Source organism: Heptranchias perlo, chromosome 16, assembly GCF_035084215.1.
Source record: "Heptranchias perlo isolate sHepPer1 chromosome 16, sHepPer1.hap1, whole genome shotgun sequence".
In the NCBI taxonomy this organism is placed as follows: Eukaryota; Metazoa; Chordata; class Chondrichthyes; order Hexanchiformes; family Hexanchidae; genus Heptranchias; species Heptranchias perlo.
This window is the reverse complement of record NC_090340.1, coordinates 16,194,951-16,219,283: the sequence shown is the minus strand read 5'-3', so window position 1 is coordinate 16,219,283 and position 24,333 is coordinate 16,194,951. Positions and strand designations below refer to the sequence as shown.

The 24,333-nt window shown below is 43.0% G+C and overlaps 2 protein-coding genes across 3 annotated transcripts in view; one reads left to right on the top strand and one right to left on the bottom strand.

Moving 5' to 3' along the window:
• LOC137333509 (casein kinase II subunit alpha') overlaps positions 1-24,333 on the top strand; it is a 37,538-nt gene that overhangs the window by 5,315 nt on the left and 7,890 nt on the right. The window contains exons 2-7 of one of the 2 annotated variants that reach the window (XM_067997690.1): positions 7,317-7,428; positions 19,560-19,661; positions 21,419-21,469; positions 21,647-21,694; positions 22,591-22,674; positions 24,182-24,292. In XM_067997690.1, coding sequence (XP_067853791.1) covers positions 7,317-7,428; positions 19,560-19,661; positions 21,419-21,469; positions 21,647-21,694; positions 22,591-22,674; positions 24,182-24,292 — 508 coding nt within the window. Of the gene's footprint in view, positions 1-7,316; positions 7,429-19,559; positions 19,662-21,418; positions 21,470-21,634; positions 21,695-22,590; positions 22,675-24,181; positions 24,293-24,333 lie in introns of both variants that reach the window. The other variant, XM_067997689.1, reaches the window with a different exon arrangement.
• Positions 15,171-24,333, bottom strand: part of LOC137333405 (uncharacterized) — a 32,899-nt gene continuing 23,736 nt past the window's right edge. Inside the window, exon 5 of the mRNA XM_067997556.1 lies at positions 15,171-15,951. The gene's annotated coding sequence lies outside the window, so the exon portion shown is untranslated. The remainder of the gene's footprint in view (positions 15,952-24,333) is intronic.

Here is a 24,333-nt window from a genome sequence, read left to right as displayed (position 1 = left end):
CACCTTTTAATATACTGAATAAATGTGGCTGATACAGACTTATGATTTGTACAATGTGTGGTTACATACTAATGTATTTCATCTCCACATCAATGTATTTCATGATAGCATACATTGTGTTAAAACAATTCTTTGACACTTGTTACACTTTTAGTACACATTGGCATAGTCTAACAGCAGGGAACTGTAGGGGAAGTTTGGCTTGGTGCTAGAGGAGTAGGAGGACAAACCAAGGTGTGATTGGTGGTGGGGAGAAATGAATGGAGGCATGATGACAGGAGAGAAGGGCCTAGGAGGGGTAAAGATGAAAAAAGGGGAACTAGAAATGATGGGCTCGGGTCCGGAGTGGCAGCCAAAACCTGCACGCGAATGGACACGGAAATTCAAGTTACATAGACGTGGTTATATAGCAAGATTACTATAGATATGTCCTGGTAATAAACAGAATAGAGAGGAGGCAATAGGAGAGAGTCCAAAGTTAAAGTCAGAGGTCCCATGCTGAGATAAAGTTGACATAGATTGGGTGGAGTCAGCTTGGAGCATGGAAGTGAAGTCCCAGTTCGGAGACAGGTGTGGAGGGGGAGTGAGTCCAGAAGCGATTTGAAGGGTAGAGTATTGGAGGATGCACTGCTGGAGGTATTTCCATGGGAATGAAGAGCCAGGAAGTGGCAGAATTGATCGCGGGGTAGAAAAATGGTGGTGAAGTGGAGGTCACTATAAGATCCAGAAGCGGTGGAGAAATGGACTACGGCCCAGGAGAGTGAATTTCTGGCCAGGAACCAAACTGTAGCAAAATAAAGCTGAACGACCAATAGGACAGTCATAAGTTCAGCAGGTAATAGCAGCGGTGGACTATAGGCTAGACAAAGTTACCTTAAAAATTAAGCAACTGAATAGCCGATCAGAGGCACAGCAGCTGAGTCTTGCAGTGTAGTCCAGTGGAGTAGTGTAGTTTTGATGGCAGAGAAGTCCAGGAATTTGGAAGCAAAGTTTGAACAAAGATCCAGTGCTCACTGATGAAAACAAAGAGCAGGCATGGTTGGGGGATGGGCAGTGGGCCCAGGTAACTTTAAACTTGCAGCTTGAACTTGCAGTTAGGGCTAAAATGTACCTACTATTAGAGGCAGTGGAATTTAAACAGTGGAAGAGGGGAGATGGGGAAGAAAGGGCAAAGGATGGCAACGAATGCTCAAGGATAGAGTTGTACATCAATGGAGCTCTCTAGAGAACAAGCAGCTCAGGAGCCATCTTGGAACACCAGCTATATTTTTTTTATTCGTTCACGGGATGTGGGCGTCGCTGGCAAGGCCGGCATTTATTGCCCATCCCTAATTGCCCTCGAGAAGGTGGTGGTGACCCGCCTTCTTGAACCGCTGCAGTACTTTTCGTAGCGAGATTTTATAACTGAGTGGCTTGCTAGGCCATTTCAGAGGGCAATTAAGAATCAACCACATTGCTGTGGGTCTGGAGTCACATATAGGCCAGACCGGGTAAGGGCGGCAGGCTTCCTTCCATAAATGACCTGGACTTGGATGAAATTTAACGCAGGGAAGTGTGAAGTGATTCATTTTGGTAGGAAGAATATAAACTAAATGGTTCAATTTTAAAGGGGGCGCAGGAACAGAGAGGCCCGGGGGTGTAAATACGTCCAAGTCTTTGAAGGTGGCAGGACAAGTTGATAAGGTTGTTAAAAAGGCATATGGGATCATTGGCTTTATAAATAGAGCCATAGAGCACAAAAGCAAGGAAGTTATGCTAAACCTTTATAAAACATCGGATTGGCCCCAGCTGGAGTATTGTGTTCAATTCTGGGTACCACGCTTTATGAAGGATGTCACAGCTTTAGAGAGGATGCAGAGGAGATTTACTAGAATGGTACCAGGGATGAAGGACTTCAGTTATGTGGAGAAACTGGGGTTATTCTCCTTAGAGCAGAGAAGGTTAAGGGCAGATTTGATGGAGGAGCTCAAAATCATGAGGGGTTTTGATAGAGTAAATAAGGAGAAATTATTTCCAGTGGCAGAAGGGTGGGTAACCAGAGGACATGGATTTAAGGTAATTGGCAAAAGAACCAGAGGTGACATGAGGAAATTCTTTTTACACAGCGAGCTATGACCTGGAATGTACTGCCTGAAAGGGTGGCGGAAGCAGATTCAGTAATAACTTTCAAAAGGGAATTGGATAATTACTTAGGGGAAAATTTTATTTGCTACAGGGGAAGAGAAGGGGTGTGAGACTAATTGGTAATTGGATAGCTCTTTCAAAGAGCTGGCACAGGCACGATGGGCCAAATGGCTGTCTCCTGTGCTGTATCAATCTATGATTCTGAACACACTGTGCCCAATGGTAAGGAGCAGACGCTCTGCAAGCGAAAGAACAGCTAATATTGTGACAGCACTACCAACAGTCTGTACACAACCCACAGCTTTTTGTTCCCCATAATTTTCTGCCCTCCTCCTGAAGGCCCTGCCTGGTATTGGGTTATGGTAATTAGGTACCAGCAGTTCTAGAGTACTGCCTCCAAGGAGCCATTCATGTTTGAGCCTGGACAGTGAGCATTGATGGGCAGTAGAAAATTTAATCTCAGTCTGATCCACTTATAGACTGTGCAGGGGGTCACTGAATAACAATCAGAAGTGGGTCTCTGGCTGATATTTTTCCCCTACCTAGCCCAAGGGCATAAGTGGTAATTGTGGTGCTCCTACTGCTGCCTGAGCGCTCACCTGATATGTCTGCCTCACTGCACCAGAAGGCAGTGCATTCCAGCATCGAGTCCATGAGTGGAATGTTTATGGTGTGCTCTTCTGTGATTTTCCACTAATGCACGGAGGAGCCCCTCAGGTTTCTATTTAAAGATGAACTTTAGTGTCATGGTAAGTATAGCAAGGGATGTGCACTCGCTTCAAACATCAGGGCGTTAAAAGGTAAAGTTGCATTATGCTGTAAGCTGCTGTATTTGGCTAACAAGTTCTACCTACTTAATTTTACTGTTATGAAGTACACTTGTGCACAGCCACAGCATTGCTTGAAGGTCTGAGGATGGCTGGGTTGTACTGTCGCCTGATGCTATACTCCACACCCACTCTTGTTCAGGCCTATCCATCTGACTATCCTCAGTCTCCTATTATCCCTGCTGTGGTCACTTTCTCTTTCGTATTCTCCTTAAGTAACGAAACAATTCCCAGCTCACTTTCTACCTAAGTCATGTTGGAGGGTAGTGATGTCACAGTGAGACCAGTACTGATGCAGGAACAGTATCTGTTTGCCTGGAAACACTTGGAGACTGGCAGGTTAACCTCAAATGATAAGGATCTCTGACCAAGGGAATTAGAGCTTGCAATATTAATACTGATGTTTTTTTATAGACCTAAATTTAATAGCTACTGAGTTTTGGATTTGGGGGTATTTGTACAGGTTGTTGTCACTACATCAATAAGCCGGTGTAGAATGGTGCATTTATACGAAGTTGGGAGCTGCAGTATTGTTCCCAGTCAGACGGTGCCTCATTTATACTGCCTGGATCCAACTGTAGCTACACTAAAACCTGGAGTCCCTGCTCCTTTTATCAGTATTGGTTCAGAGCTCTGTCCGTCAAACACAGAACAGTCTTAACAGCCATGATTGCTAGTGATCAATGAGATCACTTGGAAGCGATACAAAGAATGGTTACTATTAGCCAATGAGGCTGCTAGAAAGCCTGTTGCATGAATATGCTGACCAGTAATTGGGCTCCAAAATGACACGCAACAATCGTATTGGTCAAGATTGCTATTGGCCAGAGAGATTGTTTGAAAGGAATGTCATGGCCACAAGTTTACTATTGCCCAATAAGCTGGTTCAAAAGTGACATTGCAATTTTTTTTATTATTGGGTGTCAGCTGTGGCTCAGTGATGGCATTCCTGTTTCTGAGTCAGACGATTGTGGGTTCAATTCCTTGAGCACAAAATCTAGACTGACATTCCAGTGCAATACTGTTGGAGGTACTGTCTTCCGGATGAGACATTAAACCGAGGTGGACGCAAAAGATCCCATGGCACAATTTCAAAGAGCAGGGGAGCTCTGCCCGGTGTTCTGGCCAATATTTATCCCTCAACCAACACTAAAAACAGATGATCTGGTCATTATCACATTGCTGTTATGGGACCTCGCTGTGTAAGAACTTAATTGGCTGTAAAGCGCTTTGGGACGTCCTGAGGCTGTGAAAGGTGCTATATAAATGCAAGTTCTTTTTCTTTTTATTAATAATATATAACATAGATGGATTTACATGAACAGACACTTTTTATGTTTTAAAAAAAACTGATTCAGTCAGTGCTGTCTGGAGCCAAAAAGGATCAAAAGCTTCCTCCAAATTTTTGGGAACCTGAACAAACATCTTTAGGACTTTAAAAGCAGATTTTTCTTTAGGAGCCAAATGAACTCTTTCAGGAATCTGCACTGACAGACACAGTACAGACTCCTCTGAAGTAAACATGTATTGTTCTGTATCAGAGGAGATTTGCTCTTGGAGAGTCTCTTGTGTTTTTTTACTACCACTTTAGTACTGCTGTGATCCACTTTCCTGACCTGACTCCAGAGGCCAGTGGTGTGAGACCCTCCTGGAGTGGGTATGTACCCTCACACCAATTGGGTTTGATGCCATATGGAGTATAACTTCAGTCTGGTGCTGCACCTGGTTTGAAAGGTGTTGGAGGATACTCTGAATGATGTTGTTCCTGCCCTTGTTCTCTCCGTAAGGAGATGAGCTCCGTGTATGGTGTAACTACAGTTGGATCCAGACAATATAAATGAGGCACCGTCTGACTGGGAACATTACTGCGGCTATCAGCCTCATATAAATGCACCATTCTACACCGGCTTATTGATGATGTACTGGGACCCTTTCATTGGGGCGGGGAAGGGAATGGACAATGGGTGTTTGGATTTACATTAAGACCATACATTCTTGCTTTTTTTTTATTCGTTCATGGGATGTGGGCGTCGCTGGCGAGGCCAGCATTTATTGCCCATCCCTAATTGCCCTTGAGAAGGTGGTGGTGAGCCGCCTTCTTGAACCGCTGCAGTCCGTGTGGTGAAGGTTCTCCCACAGTGGTGTTAGGAAGGGAGTTCCAGGATTTTGACCCAGCAACGATGAAGGAACGGCAATATATTTCCAAGTTGGGATGGTGTGTGACTTGGAGGGGAACGTGCAGGTGGTGTTGTTCCCATGTGCCTGCTGCTCTTGTCCTTCTAGGTGGTAGAGGTCGTGGGTTTGGAAGGTGCTGTCGAAGAAGCCTTGGCGAGTTGTTGTAGTGCAACCACAGTGCACTGGTGGTGAAGGGAGCGAATGTTTAGGGTGGTGGATGGGGTGCCAATCAAGCGGGCTGCTTTGTCCTGGATGGTGTTGAGCTTCTTGAGTGTTGTTGGAGCTGCGCTCATCCAGGCAAGTGGAGAGTATTCCATCACACTCCTGACTTGTGCCTTGTAGATGATGGAAAGGCTTTGGGGAGTCAGGAGGTGAGTCACTCGCCACAGAATACCCAGCCTTTGACCTGCTCTTGTCGCCACAGTATTTATATGTATGGTTTATATTCTGCCTTCTCCACTCAAAATGGCTTCACTCAAGATCATGCTTTCCAGGATGTTGGCTGATACTAAATCTTGTTTTTGGAGAAATTTAAATAGGAACAGGCACAAGGTTAGTACATCAAATCCATACAAGCTGGAGTTTGCTCAGCACTGTTCCCATCTGTTACTGTGCAAAATGTCAAAACAGAACTGCAATCTGCTTCCTGGTGGTTTAATGCATCTGAATATTTCATCACTGGGTATTACTTCAAGAATAGGAAGACTGTTTTACTTTAAAACCTTAATTATTTTTCTATCTGGGATGTGATGTACTGCGAGACCTGTGTTGCTCCCTATACGAGAAATGCACGAGACCCAACTGGAGTAACTCGCGTGTTTTTCCTCTCCTTCACTGCTGTGAAGTGAAGTATTGTGAACCCTGCACTTGTGAAAGTCCAGTCCAGATCAAGAGCTCACCTGTAGGGGAAGCTCAGATGCAAACCCACTGCATGGTAGAGCATTTTGACACGCCAGCACGCCATCTCAGTGCACTACTGAGCTTTCAGAAGTTGGCGACTGCATTAGGCAGGCGTCAAGTTGTTTGATACGTGCAGGAGATGTGCCTCCATCCTTGGATCAGCAAAAAACCAGAGGTGCAGTAAGAAAGAGGACTTTGGCCTTCTTGCACTGGACACTGTTTCGGGGGAAAATTAATGTGTTTTTTATTATTGAATGTGATGGTCCTCCATCATCCATGAGCACTACATTCTCAGTGCATTGGAGCTGTGGCCTATTGACACTACAGGAAATACTTCACATTTCTGAGACTGAGTCCTCAAGTAATTGCACATTGCAAGTGCCTTTTGAGTCCGAAAGTATCCAAGCGTCAACTCCACCAGAAATACTTTGGTATGAGGAGGACATAAGTTTGCCCAAGGTGGTGGGGAGAGGTGGAGAATGCCAGTTGTAAGTTTTCTTTCAAGCACAATGTAGTTGATGGATGGGGCTGGGCAGATTGTTTCCGGTAGTTGAGGGGCTATAGATACAAGTTTAAATGTAAGAAATTTAGTTTAGAGCGCAGGAGAAACTTCTTCGCACAGATTTTTGTGAGGCTGTGGAATTCACTTCCAGGGCTGATGGTTGAGGTAGAAACTGTCAACATTCAAGATTAGATTTGATAGGTGGATGAAGAAAAATGGGATAAAGGGTTATAGGATCAGGGCAGGTACATGTGATTAGAACTGTTTGCTTGAATGGAGGATAAATATCGACACGGGCTGGTTGGGTCAAATAGCCTGTTCCCGTGTTGTAATTTCTATGTAGAACCAAATATGCATTATGATATACATGTATCTCACACTTCAGATCTTTACTGAACTATTCCATCCTCACATCAGTGCTTTATTTGGTTTGTGGCAAATGCCAGCTTTACCGTACTACAGTATCTATAGTGAAACGTATACATCTGTATGGGGCAGAAAGAAGACTGTTGCAGAGAGTGCCTTGCATGTTTGGAGCAGGGTATTAAGTAATTGGTATTGCATTCCTTGGGGAAATGGAAGCAGTACCAATGATGTAGAATGCGTCGCACACTTAGGGGATGGATGGTGCAGCCTATTAAAAAAAAAATGCATGTAGGTTATTAGATGCTGAGTACTGACCTTCGTTAGGTTTGACTGATCAATCATGAGCAGGGATTGACAGAAATGCACGGCATATTGCAGGCATTCGAAGACTAAAACCTGTTTACCCTTTTGCTTTGCCACAGTAACCAGGATGATTACCAGTTGGTGCGAAAACTTGGCCGTGGGAAATACAGTGAAGTATTCGAGGCTATTAACATAACAAACAATGAAAAAACAGTAGTCAAAATACTGAAAGTGAGTATCAGCTTTTTCTGTTCAGCTTCTCATATACTATCCTCTGCATGTAGGGTCAGTAATGCATAACTGTCAGTATTATGCTCCGTGTGAATACTTACGGATCATTTTCCATCTGTTGCTACTCACTTGTCGCTCATATCCAGTTCCGCTCGCCCCTCACCCCCGCTGATTGGGCTGGCTCCCTGTTCCCAAGTGTATTACATTTAAACTTCTCGCCTTCAAATCCCTCCATAGCCTGACTCTATCCTTTCCCCGCAACCTCCTCCAGCCTTCTATCTCTCAACTCCATCCTCTCGGTATAACCGATGCTATTCTGGTTGTGCTAAATTCCAAACACTGCCCTATGTGCTTTTCTCTCCTCCTCCCTGCATCTTTACTGTTCAAACTGAGACTTATCTCACCATCTCTTACAATTTCCCCAACGCTGTTGAACTCCTTCCCACCCTCAGACTTTTTGACCTAACAATCTACAAGAACTTAAAATTCCCAGCTTCGGAAACTGGTTGCTGCTGAGTGTTTTTAACTCAGGCCTGGGTCCAAATTTAATCCAGACTGATGGGATAAACATCTCCTGGTTGTATGGTTTTTATTTGGAATGAGTTTGGGCAGTGGCAATTCAATTCACTGACTGTCAGCCCACAGTACAAAACTTCTCAGTTTGGAACAAATTGATTTTAAATTGGTTATCTCAAGTCAAAAGCCAAAGGATGGCTGGTGTGGGGATCAGAAAAAGGACACACTGAATCAGTAGTGGATGCTCTTTTGAAGTTTGGGCTGAGCTATATTGTTGGACCAGAGTAAAGGGAGCTTTACTCTGCACAACCATGCTGTTCGTGTCCTGGGAGTGGTTGACACTGACACTGGGCGTCTGAAATGGAAAGTATTGAATTCCTTTCCATGATGAGAGTAAAAACTCTCAAAATTCATAAAAGTAAGACCCTAACTTGGTTTTCTGCCCACTAGCTATTGATGAAAAAAGTGGGGGCAGCAGAAGGTTTAAAAAAAAGGTTAACATTTTCTGGAGTTTGATTCCCTATTATTGGTGTTGAATTAGCTGATTTCAGCTAGTGGGGCAACATTGGCTTTCGAGTCCTGAGTTGGAGAAAGGCGGAACATTGCCAGAGTTTCCATTGCATGTTGTGTGCACTTTAGGTGAGGACAGGATCGAGCTTGGCTGTGATGCTTTCTTCTCCCCTTGGTGTTGAACCTGTTGACTGTCACTGTGAAGGCTCACATGAATGAGGGCCAGTTGGATACTGGAGAGTGTTAGCCACCCATGGAGCCGTCCCACAGTGAACAGTCAACTCCTTCAGGAGAAGAGGTTTTTTAAAAAAAAACTATGATTCTAGGATGCAGGACAAATGTGGAGCGACATTGGGTAACACTGCATGTTGTATAGCAGGTTAATTGAGATCTCCATGGGAAGCCCTGTAAATTGGCAAAGCACTGAACCATTTAAAGATTCTAGTGATTGGGTTAACAATTAAATGAAAGATCATAGGGAAAAGTAATGCTGTTTTTTTTGATTAGTTGGAATATTATGAACTAACCTGATATTGGTGTAGTGTCCTTTGCATTTTTGTTTTCTTGGCATTTTCTGGCTTTTCATCTGTGTGATGAAGCCGTAGTGTGATCTCTTGAATTTTAAAAGTGCCTGATTTAATTGAAGCAGCTCCACAGGAGATGTGTCAATAACACTACCAAAATACCAAGTGTAGGCAAGGAACTTGATAAGAAAGGAAGGATTCGTTACAGAATTTGAAGGATTTTCATTTTCCCAATTAAATCAATTCTTCAAATCTCCCAGTTAGAATGTAGAGGAAAAATGAGGCATTTTGACAGCATTTTATTTGTATTTTGACTGTTTATCAAACTTGCTTGTCGTTTTATTGCCTTCAAGGAAACATCAGCAGGAAAAGCTTGCAACTTGTGTAAAATGAAGCAAAATTGGGGTTCATTCCAATATTCCTAGATAACTGCTGTCTGCAATAAATGTAGCTTAACTATATGGCAACCTGTTGTGAGGCTGTGATTCAGTTTAGCAATGCTGATGATGTATGCTGTCTTTGCTTAAGACAGGTACTTAAATGCTTTACCAAAGCTGGCAGAATGTTAGCCATCTGTTTATTTAAAAGTTTTGGGAACATCTATCACACTTGAGGCATCACAATCCCACCATCACACTTTCTATAAAACACCATGAATCACAACTGAATATATTTTTTAAAAAAACAAAAGGACTCCGAAATCCAACTGTTATCCCGGTTGTTGAAATAATGAGAGGAACCAAGCAACTTGCTAATGTAGAGAAACTTCCAACAACAATAATTTGACTTTAATTGACCTCAAGGCCTATTTAGACCACTTCCCCACATAGAGTATCTGAGTAATGGCCTTAAAGGGACAGGCCAGGTTAATGCTCTAAACCCTAGACTACCCGTGAGTAATGTCACAGCAATATATGTACGGGTGAACATCTATGTTTCTTTTTAGGGTGAGATGCCCTCTTTAGGTATTTATATTTCTCCCCTTCTTTTGAATGGTCTTCACACTCTGTCCATGGCTGAAAGGTTGACTGTGAGGATGGGGGTGGGGGGACGGTCAGATGTTCCACACTGTCTAATTTCTAATTTTGGAGTTGAAAGATGGTTTTAACATATAAATATGGAAAAGCTTGCTAACCATTCCAAGGGCTGGTTCAGTGGAAATGTATAGTATTTTAGTGCATTCTGTCAGGCTTTATAGGGGAAATCTGCAGCTAATATTTTTCCACCAAAGTGTGGTTTAAGCCAACGTAAGATATATTACCAATAATTATGGATTTGTGGCAAAAGATGATGAGTGCAGGAAGAGAGCAGTCTGGTATACACTGGCTTGTCAACGAGTGCCCTAGAGGGGAAATTGATTACTTAACAGGCATGTCTCTTTCCCAAAGCTCTTTACACTGGGTAGTTGGTGCTGAGGAAGCCTTATATTTGGTATTGAACTTCATTGCAAGGTGGCTAGCACATCGCAAGATGCCCTTCCACCAGTCCGAACACAGATGTCCGTCGTACAGCTATTGAGGAAACTTTGAGACTTGAACTGACAGCTCCTGGAAGGGGTTACCTGGAAGCCAGATGTGAGATCCCACTCATATCCAGGTTCAGTATTGATCGGGATTGGTTTGCAGTGGAACAGACAGCTGCTGAACCTCCAACTGATGGGACCAACTGTTCAATAGGGTATGGTGTGTGTCAATACTGTAGTGAGGAGGATAGTGGCAGTAGACTCGCACATTTTATGGTAAATTGTGCTGCTCCCCATGCTGCTTGTAAAGGGTTCTTGGTACTTACTGACTCCTATACTAGTGAGGGCTCAAACCCACACTTGTCAGCTGTTTAATGACCAGCAAGTGGGAAGGAGCGTCTCTTTGGGGTTGATGTGGCTCCAAGTTATCAAGCCTGGTGATGGACGGTTAGGACCAAGTCCACACTCTATCAAAGACTTGGTAATCCAATGCCTGAGCCAGGCAGGTCCACGGTATGCTGCTGCTGACTGACCAGCCAGCCTGGCTCATTAATGGGAGCTGAGATTCTACCAACTTGGTTCCAGATAGCCTTGTGAGCCCATACCCTAACGGCTAGGGTGATCCTGCCTGGACTAGCAGTGAAAAGCCCTTTGCTGATAGGCTGCCTGGTTTTAGCTGTTCATTCTCTGGAGTTGGGCAAATGGGATATGTCCTTACAGGGAGAGCGTGTGCCCGTCCGTATTAAGCAAACAGAAACTACACCTGTGTGGATTTCTCATTAGTTTGGTTAGGAGACTGTTGATCATGGCAATGGGTTTCTGCACGCCAGACATCCAGCTGGCCAGCAAACATTTCTGATAAGTACACAAACTGTTAAGTTATAATTTAGTAAGCAACTTCATGAGCTATGACATTTTTAAGCATTCATTCATTGTCAGTGTAGCCATTAGGAGATTTTCAAATTGTCATTCTGTTCATATAGTTACATATCTGCAGTACAACTCTGACTCAGCAGTGTTTCTGATCAAGATGATTCTGTCTGTCATTTTTCACAGTAACAAATGACATAAGATAAGAAATTACCATTTTGAGTGGTTCAAAACGTGATGTGTGCCATCAAATCATCTCCAGGTCACCTGTTTAATTTCAGGGCAGTGTGAAAACCAGTTTAACCTAATGTAACTCAAGATATTTTGATAGGGTAAGATGAAGTAAGTTGGGAGGAGACTCGTGTGGAGCATAAACACTGGCACAGACCAGTTGGGCTGAATGGCCTATTTCTGTGCAGTAGAATTCTATATAATTAAATCCATTTTGTGCTGTAGATATGTTATGTGAAAGCTCTGGACTTGGAGATTTCAGTGAAATGTGAAAACTTGCACAGCACCTTTACACTGCAGGCATTTCTCTGATGGTCTTGATAGTGTAAATAAACCTGGCTGTCTCATGCCGATGGCATCCGAGATCCTCTAAAATGTGAGGCTGTAAGGATAAGTGAGCTGATTGTAACATATATGCAGGGAGCTGGTACATGACCCAAACTGAAGAATTACCAAGGATTAAAGTGCCTATAAATATGGAGAATTCCCTGTAGTTTGTGAATTTCCACTGACTAATCTATAAAAACAAAGCAAATTTATGATTCACTTCAGTTTGAAATTGGAATGAGAGAAAAGTTAAAATTCAAACGTGTTAAGTTCTGCTTTCATCCATCACATTCTGCCCTGAATTAGTGGCTATCGGAGAAATGAATGATTCAACATTGAGACTTTCAGTACATTTGTGTCTCAGCAGACTTTCTGCCCACCTTCCTCAAAGTATATAACCCATATATAATCCATAGCGATTTCTCTTTCAGATTGGGGGAATTTTAAGGTAAATTCACACTTTTAGAAAGAATTAAGATGGTAATTTTTGTTTTAGTTTCATTCCTGGTGTAACTCTGAAATCTGTTTGATGAAATCTCGATCCGCCCCCTTTACCCTGGAAACCATACATGACGATACTCATAAACAGAGGTGAGGTTTCAAGTTAAACATCAGATTTACTTTTAACTACAAACTCAGTTGACTTCCTCTAATCTATGTATAAAGTCTTGCGTCTAGCATACATCCGTTGCACTCCAGATGCCATGCTTCTACAGATGTAAAATAATTTTATAAAAAGAGAAAGCCAGGCATTTCATGCTGAGTCTTTCTGAGCTGGAGCCTGAAATTTAAAGTAATTTATTGGTCTCACTAGATTACAAGCAGCAGCATTGCTTGGATTCCCATAGACAGTATTTAAGCAATGACCTTAGTCCGGCCAGGCTAGCAGCTAAATATCACAACTATGCTCCAGACCCGAGACTACCTATGAGCAAGGCCATGGGAGATCTGCTAGCTAGATACCAAATTTGTTTCAAAACTGGTAGTACATTGTGCATTTTCCACATAATTCCCCAACAGCATGGATTCATATGTATCTGGCCAACATATTATGCTTAACACAAAGCACATGTTAAAGTAGCACAGATAAGGTTCAACTGAATATGAAGCAGTATGCACCATTTGCTCAAAGTTTGGGACTTTTAAGCTAAGAAAGGCGGTCCAGCCCATCTGGCTCATCCTGTTGTTTAATTCTAAGCACAGCACCTACTCATACCATTTTGATCTCCCTCCTGCCTTTATGCCATACTCTTCTGTTCCATGTTGATTCTGGAGTCAGCCCCTTTAATTTATGGGTGCTTCACCTGAGCCACTCTTAAGTGGTTACTTTTTTGTGACCATAAGGAGTATTGGACAAAGCTTTTTTTCATTTCTTTACAGACATGCATGATCTTTTTTTTATTCGTTCATAGGATGTGGGCGTCGCTGGCAAGGCCAGCATTTATTGCCCATCCCCAATTGTCCTTGAGAAGGTGGTGGTGAGCAGCCTTCATGAACCGCTGCAGTCCCTGTGGTGAAGGTTCTCCCACAGTGCTGTTAGGTAGGGAGTTCCAGGATTTTGACCAAGTGACGATGAAGGAATGGCAATATATTTCCAAGTCGGGATGGTGTGTGACTTGAAGGGAAACGTGCAGATGGTGGTGTTCCCATGCACCTGCTGCTCTTGTCCTTCTAGGGGTAGAGGTCGCAGGTTTGGGAGGTGCTGTCGAAGAAGCCTTGGCGAGTTGCTGCAGTGCATCCTGTGGATGGTACACACTGCAGCCACTGTGCACCGGTGGTGAAGGGGGTGGATGTTTAGGGTGGTGGATGGGGTACCAATCAAGTGGGCTGCTTTGTCCTGAATGGTGTCGAGCTTCTTGAGTGTTGTTGGAGCTGCACTCATCCAGGCAAGTGGAGAGTATTCCATCACACTCCTGACTTGAGCCTTGTAGTTGGTGGAAAGGCTTTGGGGAGTCAGGAGGTGAGTCACTCGCTGCAGAATACCCAGCCTCTGACCTGCTCTTGAAGCCACAGTTAAGTTAAGTTTCTGGTCAATGGTGACCCCCAGGATGTTGACGGTGGGGGATTCAGCGATTTTGTAATATTGTAAATTGTCAAACTTTCATTGCATCATTCGTAAGCGACGTCTGCTTGTTGAGATGACGTTTATCTCATCTGGCTGTTGTCCACAAACACAAAAAATGGTTTACCAAGCCATCTTTTCATGAAGACCGTGCCTCTAAATCATGTTTAGCTTGCGAATTCCTCAGTTGCCATGTTGCCAAATTCTCTTCTAGATCACCACAAGTAACTTCTCCACATTCACCCTTCATGAATTTGGATGGTGTTCCCTGAGTCTCCTTGTCTTTTTTAAATGAGAAAGTATTTTTCTCCCTATGCCTCTTAGCTTATTGATTTAAAGACTCAACACTGGCTTTGTTGCTCCTCTTTGATCATTTTCTAATGCCTACCTTTTTATATGTACAGTGAGCAAAACTATTTTCCTCCCTGTTGCGTCATAGTCTATCAGTATCACTTCCTTGGACCTCTTCTCCACAGATCTGTTTGCTGTAGCAAATGCAGCCTCACAGTGTGATGAAATTTCCATCTCTCGTTTAACGAGCACTGGAGAACACAATTTGAGCCTTGGAGTCGGTTCGCCAATGTAGCTGTACTGTTGATACTTAGCAATCCATGCCAGGGGAGAGCTAGAATGCCTTATATGTTCACATGCTCATTATTGCAAGCACAGATTAACTGGCTCTCCTCTTTGCTTACACGTTGACTGTGGGCCAGTAGTGTGTCCCTCCCCCTATAAGTGCACGTGCATGCCAATTGTCAGTGTTTCAGAGTTGTGTAATGCTGACAAAAATCTGTACTTCCTGCCCTGCCCCTGGCCCCTCTTCTGAGGTTGGCCCGGAATGCCCCATAATATTCTCCTGCATGTGTGTGCATGCAATCGTATGGGTCCCACTATGACTTATTATTGGCACCTGGTGGCAGGTAAGAAAATCAAAAATAATCGTTCATGCTGTGCTGTCAACCTGTGAGTAAATTTCTGAATCCGGGCCAGCGGCAAGGTAGCTAGCCCACCGCTAATGGGTATCGAGAAATTGCGCCTGCAGTTTTCCAGGTTGTGGGTGAGGTACTTGTTGGCGTGGATCTGGGAACTTGATGCCCATCTGTCAACATTAATTAAATAACATTTCAAAGACATATCCATTCTTAATCATTGACGTAACAACCTTGTGCTGTGTAACTGTGCAGGGGAAGCGCTACATAAAAATACTTGTGGGCTGAAAGCCATCTGTCGTATTGGAATATTTTGGGATAGCCATTCTGAGCTGTTTATTAAGTATAGAGGATTAAGCAGCAGTAAAAGGATTGCCGTATACCTTTTGTAGTTGCACACATGCCAAACATCAAGAGATAAACCGACTGTCCCCCTTGCTTTCATGCTGAATGAAGTGGGCAAGCAGAATGCTTGTCTTCCCCAATTGTAACATATCAGCTTTTCAAAGTTTGTAGAGTTTTATCCATGTGTTGTTTTCTGACACATAGTTCTTCCCATGCTGTCTCTGGCCCTGCTTCTGAAGACACATTAGAATGCTCTGCAGTTCTGGGCATACATGGAGCTTGTGCCCATGTGCAATCATGAAATTTCCATGCTGACCCTGATGACATGGTACCAGTGGCATGTAAATACTTTAAATCTTCCTATTGTAGAGATTAGTCATGTAAATTGTATTGGAGAGATTAAGTAACCTAAAATGGGGGGAGAGAACAGGGCGCTCGGATTAGTTTTTCATTGCTGTAGCAAAGGGCTGGCACAGACACGATGAGCTGAATTGGTCACGTTCTGTGATGTAAACTTTATGCACAGAGATTGTTGTAAATTATACTGGAGAGTGATGGAAAAATGCATAATCAGAGAGGTGTTGCTTACATGCCAACCATCAGTGTTTGGGGCTCCAGTTGGCAGCGGGCAGAGTCAGGCAATAGTCTTGGAACACAGTGCCATTGGAGCTGCCATTCTAAGGCTGGTGAGTCGGTTTCTGAAAGAGACATTCATATCTTCGGTATTCCAGAATCCATTCGTGGTTTCTACCAAAAGAAAGCAGATCATAATGAGTCCAAAACAACGAAGAAATTTGGTATCAGCAGCTCTCAAGGTGATTCTTAGGAGTATCGTGGCATGTATATCCTTTGCTTTGGAGGCCCGGAGTGTAATCAGAATGGAACACAGCATTTTGTAATATGTAGGGCTATTGTGGTGTTCACTGAGATTGCAAAGTATCGTAAGACTCTGCAACACATTGTGACCCTTGTGAAGAAACCGGAAACTAATGGCGTAAACGACCCAATCTTAGCTGGGATATTTACGTTAGTTCCATGTAATGTTGAAGGAGAGACTCTACTGAAGCTATCTCTCGGAGTGAGGCAAAGTTGTTCACTGACAGCCATCTCATTTGATGTATTCATCAATGATGTGTTGAATGGCATTGTATTGCCTCAGTGTCTGTACCAAGCATTTCTGGAAAAATTGCACTCCTTTTCATAGATGGTGTTGTATTGGTGGTGGACTTGCCTGCGGACCTACTGCACCTGACTAGCCCTCTTGGATAGTGGGCTAACCAGTGGGATGTGCTGGTGGGTACTTTGGCTTTGCATGGCTGAAAAAGAGATCTAGACTGTATTAATTGGAAGGTACAAGAGAATCTATCCCAATAGTTGATTTATTTCCTAATGGATGCCTGGCGACAGTCCTTCAGGACAGGTGAAGCAGGGGTGAAGGTGAGTTTTCAAGTCTCCCATGCAAGTTAAGCTAATGGCGTGCAAGTGTTGAAAGATTTCTGCGTGGTACGGAGCTCCTAGACACGCAATAGTAGGGCTTCCTCTGGCCCATGTGCCAGATCAGAGACTGCTTATTATTTACATTATTAGAGAATTCAGCTATGGCACATGTATGTACGTGAGCCTGCTGTGTCATACCTTATGCTACAAAAATCAGTCCGTTTTAACTTGTGACAGCTACTTTTATTTTAATATTTAAAATATATATAACCTGTCCAGAAAAAAACATTTTGGCTTCAATTGCTGCATTGTAGTAGACTTCAAAATGGTGGAAATGCATTTTTAAAAAAAACATTTTTTAAAAAATCTCTCATTCCTGGGGAGTGGGAATGGCTCAAATCCCAAACCTGCCCAAGAAATTAATCTTTCTCATGCTCCCTCTTCATAAATTGCTGCTGCAAAAGCCATGCTTTTATGTACTTTATTTTTTCCCTACACTGCAAGTGATGAGATATTGGGTATACCAGCAATTTAAGATAAGACACGCTCATTTCCTACTGCAGTCTCAGCATAACTACTTGTTCCAACATGTCATAGGCAAGACCTTTGACTTAGGGTTTTCACAGAAAAAAGGGACAAATTTCAAAATGTGAGCTCCAAAACACTGGCAAAAATTGTGGAAACCCATGAAATAAAAACAGAATTTAATTTATTTAGTCACCCTAAAGGATTGGCCCTGGTTATAGGGCCTATATTTATGGCTGCGTTTAAGTTGTTAGTTTTTAAAAAATTGTTCAGCTTTTGCGCATTTTCTGGGTTGACAAGGATAAATGAGCAAAGGCCATGACTTCTTTAGCTAGTGTATGCTAGCTTGGTGACTCCCAATTAGCGGACTGGAAGGGTTACCAATCTGGTTATAACAATTCTTGGAACAGAAGCTTCACACTGAAGTGGGGGATTTTTTATCATTACCTCCAGATAAACTATTATCCAGTAAATGCCATCTGACCACAGTTCAACAATGAATAACTTTTACCCCCTCTTAATTTCATCAATCTGGTGAACTCAAATGTTGCAATGTCAATTTTGGTCTCAAGACTTTGCAATAGAGATACCAGATCATTGGAGGTAATTTATACAGCCATACATACTGTGGGCGGGGCAGCTGAATAATGTGCCCCGTATATGCTTTACGGCAATGTGTCCCTATAGCTGGAATCAGTTAGTACCTGATGCTTGTTGGCGAGATTGAACAGGAGTCAGCAACTTGTCCAGAAGTCTAGATATTTTGAGTTTTAACAATGAGTCCGGTCATTCACTGAGATCATCACAAGTCGCGATCCCTATCACTGGATCCTGAGATGGGCCATTTAATTGACCACTTTGTCTTAAAAAAAAATCAATGTACATATTCTACTCCTGTGTTGTTGGGCAGGATTGTGACTGCAGTTTGCTGGAGCCAGATGCTGTGGAAATTGGCCCATTCTGAGTGTTTTGTAGTCATTTTCAGAACCGATTTGCTCAGAAATGGAGTGGTTGACAAATGCAACTCCGAAGGGCCCTGTGAATGTCCTTTTGGAGAGTCTTCATAGCAGCTGGAAGGTTTGAGGAACCCAATTATTTGTTCACATCAGTTAGATGTTAGCAGCCCTATGGACACTTGCTTTGTCATGTCTCCCTCATTGTAATTTTATTTTAAAAATTTTTTATTCTGTCTACTCTGCTGTACATATTAGGAACTGGCTCTTCCTCTGTCCTTGCTATGGAGGATGGAAGTGGAATAATTGTCAATTGGCATTGTTGCCTCAGCATCTTTCTAGAGAATGTACTCAACAAGTTGAGGTAATATGTTGGTGCTATTCTTTCACCAGAGAGCCACAGAATATGAATTATATTGTAATGTATTATTAATATATATGCCACTTTTCTGCTTAGTTTTGTTTTAAATAACGATACTATTGTCGAAGCATTGTAATGCTTCTGTTTGCATGTGCCTGCTAGGGGTTGGCAGGTCATCCAAACCAAATAATTACAATCCTGCTTCACGATGAAGTAGCAGGTGATCCACACCAGCTGCATGGAATTGGTTAATCCATGCAATCTTGGAAATGTTGCTCATCTTACTGCAGTATCAGCAGACTAGCTCTTAGAGCTGTGCGTTAGTGCCAACTAATAGTCAGAGCCCAATGATGGTTAAAAGGATTTTACTCTCGAGGATTGTGTTAGCATTTTTGCACTAAGATAAACTATAGCATGACTTACCTTTTGTTGAGACTAAATTGAGAGGTTTTTAAATTTCTGCACATTCCTCACTTCTTTATCCTTATTACTAATTATTCTCTAATGCACCATGATTGCTTTTGATTGGGCCATGTTTGAGAGCTAGATGGTCACCAAGATATTAAACAGATAATTCAAGCAGTTGTATGAAGGGTTCTGTTTTTATTTCAGTGCAGCAGTGGTCTTGCGTTAACAGTGCACTGTGTGCTTTGCAGCTGTTCAAAGGCTTTTTTTTTTACTACTTATGAAGCCTTGTTTGAGAAGGACAGCATGCCAGGCTTGCAATTTCCCTGGGACAGAAGGGTAAGTCACAACGGGCCACTCTGCCACAACATGTAGCAGCTGGCTGCACAGCAGTGTTGGCAAATGCCATGGTGCAGATCACCTTCCTACCCCTGGCTTTAGCCCTACTGCCACACCCCATTGCAAGAGAAGCAGAAGTGAGGAATGTAAAGACCTCTTAATTTGGTCTCTGAACAAGCTACAAAGAAGTAAGCTATGTTATAGATTTTATCTTAGTGCAAAAATGTCAGCACAATCCTCCAAGTAACACCCTGCTTTGCATGACCCCCCCCTTTTACGCACTCGATGGAATTAGATAGTTTTAAAAAGTACATTTTATATTCTCAATTTTACAGCCTGTGAAAAAGAAGAAAATAAAGCGTGAAATCAAAATACTAGAAAACCTCCGTGGGGGTCCCAACATCATCAGGCTGCTAGATGTGGTAAAGGACCCTGTGGTGAGTAACTTCCCCATGTGATCAGGATCAAATTCAGACTCCGACATCCAACTTTGAAGAGTTGCATGCTTAGTTTGGCTCAGTTGTAGTACATTTGCCTGAGTCATAAGATTGTGGGTTTAAGCCTTGCAGCAACATTTGAGCACATAATCTAGGCTGACACTCCGATGCAGTACTGAGGGTATTGTGAGAGGTGCCGTCCTTTGTGCGAGACGTTAAACTGAGGCCCCGTGTGCCTGTTTTAGTTCAGATGGGCATTAAAGGTCCCATTGGTCCATGGTAATGATCAAAGAGGAGCAGGGGTTTGTTCTCATATATATTCCTCTTTCAATTAGCACCACAAAAAATAGATTAACCAATCATTCATGTCATTGCTGTTTGTAAAATGGCTGCCATGTTGGCCCACATAAGGACATCACAAAGTAATTCACTAAGTGAAGCACTTTGAGGTGATACGACACTACAACTTAATCTGTCTTTTAATCGGACAGGTTAAAGAATAAAATGTTGGGACCAATCTCTGTCAACCCCTAGTTTTGTAATGGTGCTTTGTGAGCAATGATTTCACCACACAGAGCTCATGGTCCTGGCCAGGTTTTCAGGGAGGTGTTCAGCAACGGACAGATAGTTCAACACAGGGTGGGAATACTCATTGCACAAGCCACGTTTCTCCCCCAGGCCATTCTGATATGGCTCCTAGCTGGCAGTTAGAGTGGCATTGGCGGAGACCTCTAAACAGGTCTGCTCCTTTGGCTGGCGAATGATGTATGACCTGAGAAACACTGGGGCTGCATTTGATTATGCAAAGATATGTGCCCCCTTACAAAAATACAATTCCTATACATAAAAAACTAGACCTCTATACACAAAACTTCAAGCCATCTCAATCCTCTTGCTGTGTCCTTTCCCCATCCTCCCCCATCTTCTGCCCATGTCTTTACTGTCCCTTCACAAGTAAACAAACAAGGAAGGAACTGGCTAGGCTTTTGTGACCCAGATCAAAAGCTTGCATGTATGGCACCCCCACTCTTATTCTAGAGGCACCGTTACAGTGAGGCCTTGACCATGTTGCAGAACATGGTTCATATTGAGGGACATTGAGTGGTGATACACACATGGACTGTTCCACAGACTACAGAACAAACTCAGAAAATTGTCTCCGGTATCCTTTTCTGCTTTTTGTTTTCTCCAATCTGTGATTTCTGTCGTCTTCTCTTCTGAACTTTCCATTCTGTGCCAGAGTATCGATACACCAGAATTTATAACGTACAATGCATGCATAATGTTTTAAAAAACATAATTTCAGCCTCACTCTCAGCCATGGGGGCAGAGATGGGGGGGGGGAAGAGTGTTAAACAGAGGTCAGTATTTTCCTACAGGAGGAGGACGGGGGGAGGGAAAGAGTTATCTTGGGCTGCTTTTTGGCATCTAGCAGTATTGACAGAAGGCTGGGAGTAGGTTTGGTGCGCCACCTCCTGGCAGAGATGGTTCATGATGCAATCAATCAAAAAAAGGGAAAGAGGAATGATGCCTGATATAACTTAAAAAAGCAATGTGAGTGCTGTCTACTGTGAAAATGCATTTTTAACCTCTGCCTTGCAAAGGTTCATACTGGCCACAGTTACAGGATATGTCTTGTTGGCTGCAGCATTTCCTGCTGATCATTTGTGGTAGATAATGAAATTCAGTTTCCTAGGCAGTTTCTACCGTATTGGCTCTGTGCTGTACCTCACGTAATGATCCTGTTCTCTCCACAGTCCAGGACTCCAGCTCTTGTTTTCGAGCACATTGATAACACTGACTTCAAGGTGAGCTCGCACGCACATCTACATCTAATCAGCGCAGTTATTGTATTTTACTGATATTACTGTTTGGTCCAGACTCATGTGCAATCTTTTACTCACTCATGCTGAATTCCCCCCCCCCCCCATCCCACCACCATTTCCCCCCTTTTTTTCTCTCTCTTTGTCTAGCAACTGTATCAGATCTTGACGGATTATGACATCCGGTTCTACATGTATGAAATCCTGAAGGTGAGTTACAAGCCAGAAGTTCTACTAGCTAATCTTTTGAATGCTGTTCACTAATTGCGTATTTGCAAGATTTTAGCTTCTTTCTGCTTTTGTTCCCTTTTAGGTCATCCCTGCGGTGTCAGTGCCCTCCCCACCACCACTACACACAGATGATTCTTTGGCAGGAAATAATTCTGTACAGGGATTGGTGTGGGCCCCAGGCTTCTCCCGCACCAATGTTTGCATCACTTGGTGTCCAACTAGTGATTGACATGATTCAAGTGGTGGCAGGCCCTCACTTCTGGATAAAGCAATTTGAGCTTTATCTGGTGGTCAGGCCGAGAGCGGATGACTCTCTTCCCTGCCCTCTGCCAGCGTAGGATGATGCTGCTTTAGTCATCGTCCTCACACCTTTGTAAACAAGTGCACTGGTTTTCGCACTGGGTAAAATGTTTAGAATCTAAATGGTTACTGGTGGAATGTTAAAGGGACCGGCCCTCTTCTAATTTTAACAGTGATGACTTAAGACCAACAATATACTGGAAGGAGGTCAATTCTCCGTGGTACTGTTAGATTTAATCCAAGTAGCCCATTCTGACCTAGCCTCAAGGAAATGTATATACATTTTTTTAAAATGTGAGGGGCACAGTGACAGGTTGCAGCACTCTCCAGAACAAGATTTGGATTATTATTCACGCAGAACTTCCTTATCTAGGTTGCTGTGATAATTTGGAAGCTAATTTCCCCAATGGGAAAGTGGGATGCTCTGAGGATCAGCCCACTCTGGATTGCTGTCTTTCGAACTGCTGGCGGCCGATTCAAGGCATGGAGCATGTTGCCCACATTGCAGGGTGGGGGGAGCAAAACAGTGGAATAAAATATACACAGAAAATCACTCAATATTCTTATTCCCACAGGCCTTGGATTACTGCCACAGTATGGGCATCATGCACAGGGACGTGAAACCACATAATGTGATGATCGACCATGCCCAGAAAAAGGTGAGGGGCTGGCTGCAGGTCATACTGTTTCGAGGGATATGGGGGTGGGATATCGGGGTGGAGGGGAGTGGGGGCTGCAGGATGATAGACGAGAGCTGTAAATGGTAATTCTAAATGACATCTCAGGGCAAGGCAGTGGGTGAATGTTTGGTGTTGACTAAATTCTGCTCAGTTTGGCTCTTTTTATCTAAAGTGTTGCAGCACCAGGCTGCCATATAAAGGTTATATTGAGTTTCTGATCAGATATTGTCCATTAAAGTGAAGCAACATTTAACTGGGCAACTCAAGGCACTGAACTGTGTAGTTCTCAGAAGCCACATCATACGAAGGCCCTTGTGCAGGCTTCAGTAAATCTGGCAAAAGCAGTTCAACTTTTGACGGAAAATCAATCATGAGCAAGAGCTGTTGCCGTGAGCTGAGAAGAGGCTGCTGTTTCCAGTACTGTAGGTGAGAAGAGGCTGCTGTTTCCAGTACTGTAGGTGAGAAGAGGCTGCTGTTTCCAGTACTGTAGCAGTGAGTTGATCAGGTGGCTGACGCAACTGGGATGTATGTGATAGGTCAGGTAACTCGATTGCTGCTGGCCATGTAATATCACCTTCCTGGGTCTGTGCTCTTTGGAAATACTTAATTTTAGATTTTTTTTGGAGAATATTTACTTTCTGTTGAAGAGTGCACACAATCCTTTTCTCTCCATTTTTGGTCAAATGCTTTTTCTCTGGAACTTACTTCCAAACCTGTTCCATTGCCACGAAGAGGTGTACAGGAGTGAATTGACTGATCTTCTTACCCTTTCCAGGGAGATATTGTCATCTCCTTCCTATGACCCGATAAAGCTCTCTGATTGGAATCTGATTGGAGTGAAAGATCAAATCTGCAGCCTTCTGCTCCTTGGCGCGCAGCGGAAATGGAATCCCAGTCCAAGTCTATGGCCTAAATCCTACCCACTCTGGCTGCCAAACTGACTTGGGGAGAAAAACACTAAAGCAAAAACCTTTTTCATGTGGAAAACAGATGCTTTATGCAGCATGATGCCGCCTTATTCGCACAAGGGAATCCCAAAACGTGGCTTCCTATCTTCCTATCACGGAATTGTCTTAACAAACTGCTCACATGGAGACCGATGAACTCATGACTACTATAGACAGAGGTTCTTTATGTTTTGTAGTTGCTGATAATGTGAGAATTTTCCCATGATTATGTGATTCTTTACTTTCAATTTGTGCAATATTTAGATAAACAGAGCCTTCTTATCACTCTTATCATTCCTGCATGGAAAAATGATGTGGCCCATGCATTGTTTAGAATAACAGTTTTTATATATAATTATGTATGCATTTTTTTTACAGTTGTTTGTTTCTCTGATTTCCAGTGTCAGATCTGAATAACAATTTGTTTGTCCTCTGCATATTTCTTGTGGGAATAGAAATTGTATTAAAAGCTGAACTTTGGCATTGCATGTAGTGTCAATTTACCAGCTGATATTTGACTGTCCCAATTTGTTCTGCAGCTTCGGTTGATTGACTGGGGACTGGCTGAGTTTTACCATCCCGAGCAGGAGTACAATGTTAGAGTGGCCTCCAGGTACTTCAAAGGTCCCGAGCTGCTGGTTGACTACCAGGTACAAGCAACATACAGGATTTCTACTGACTTACACTTTAC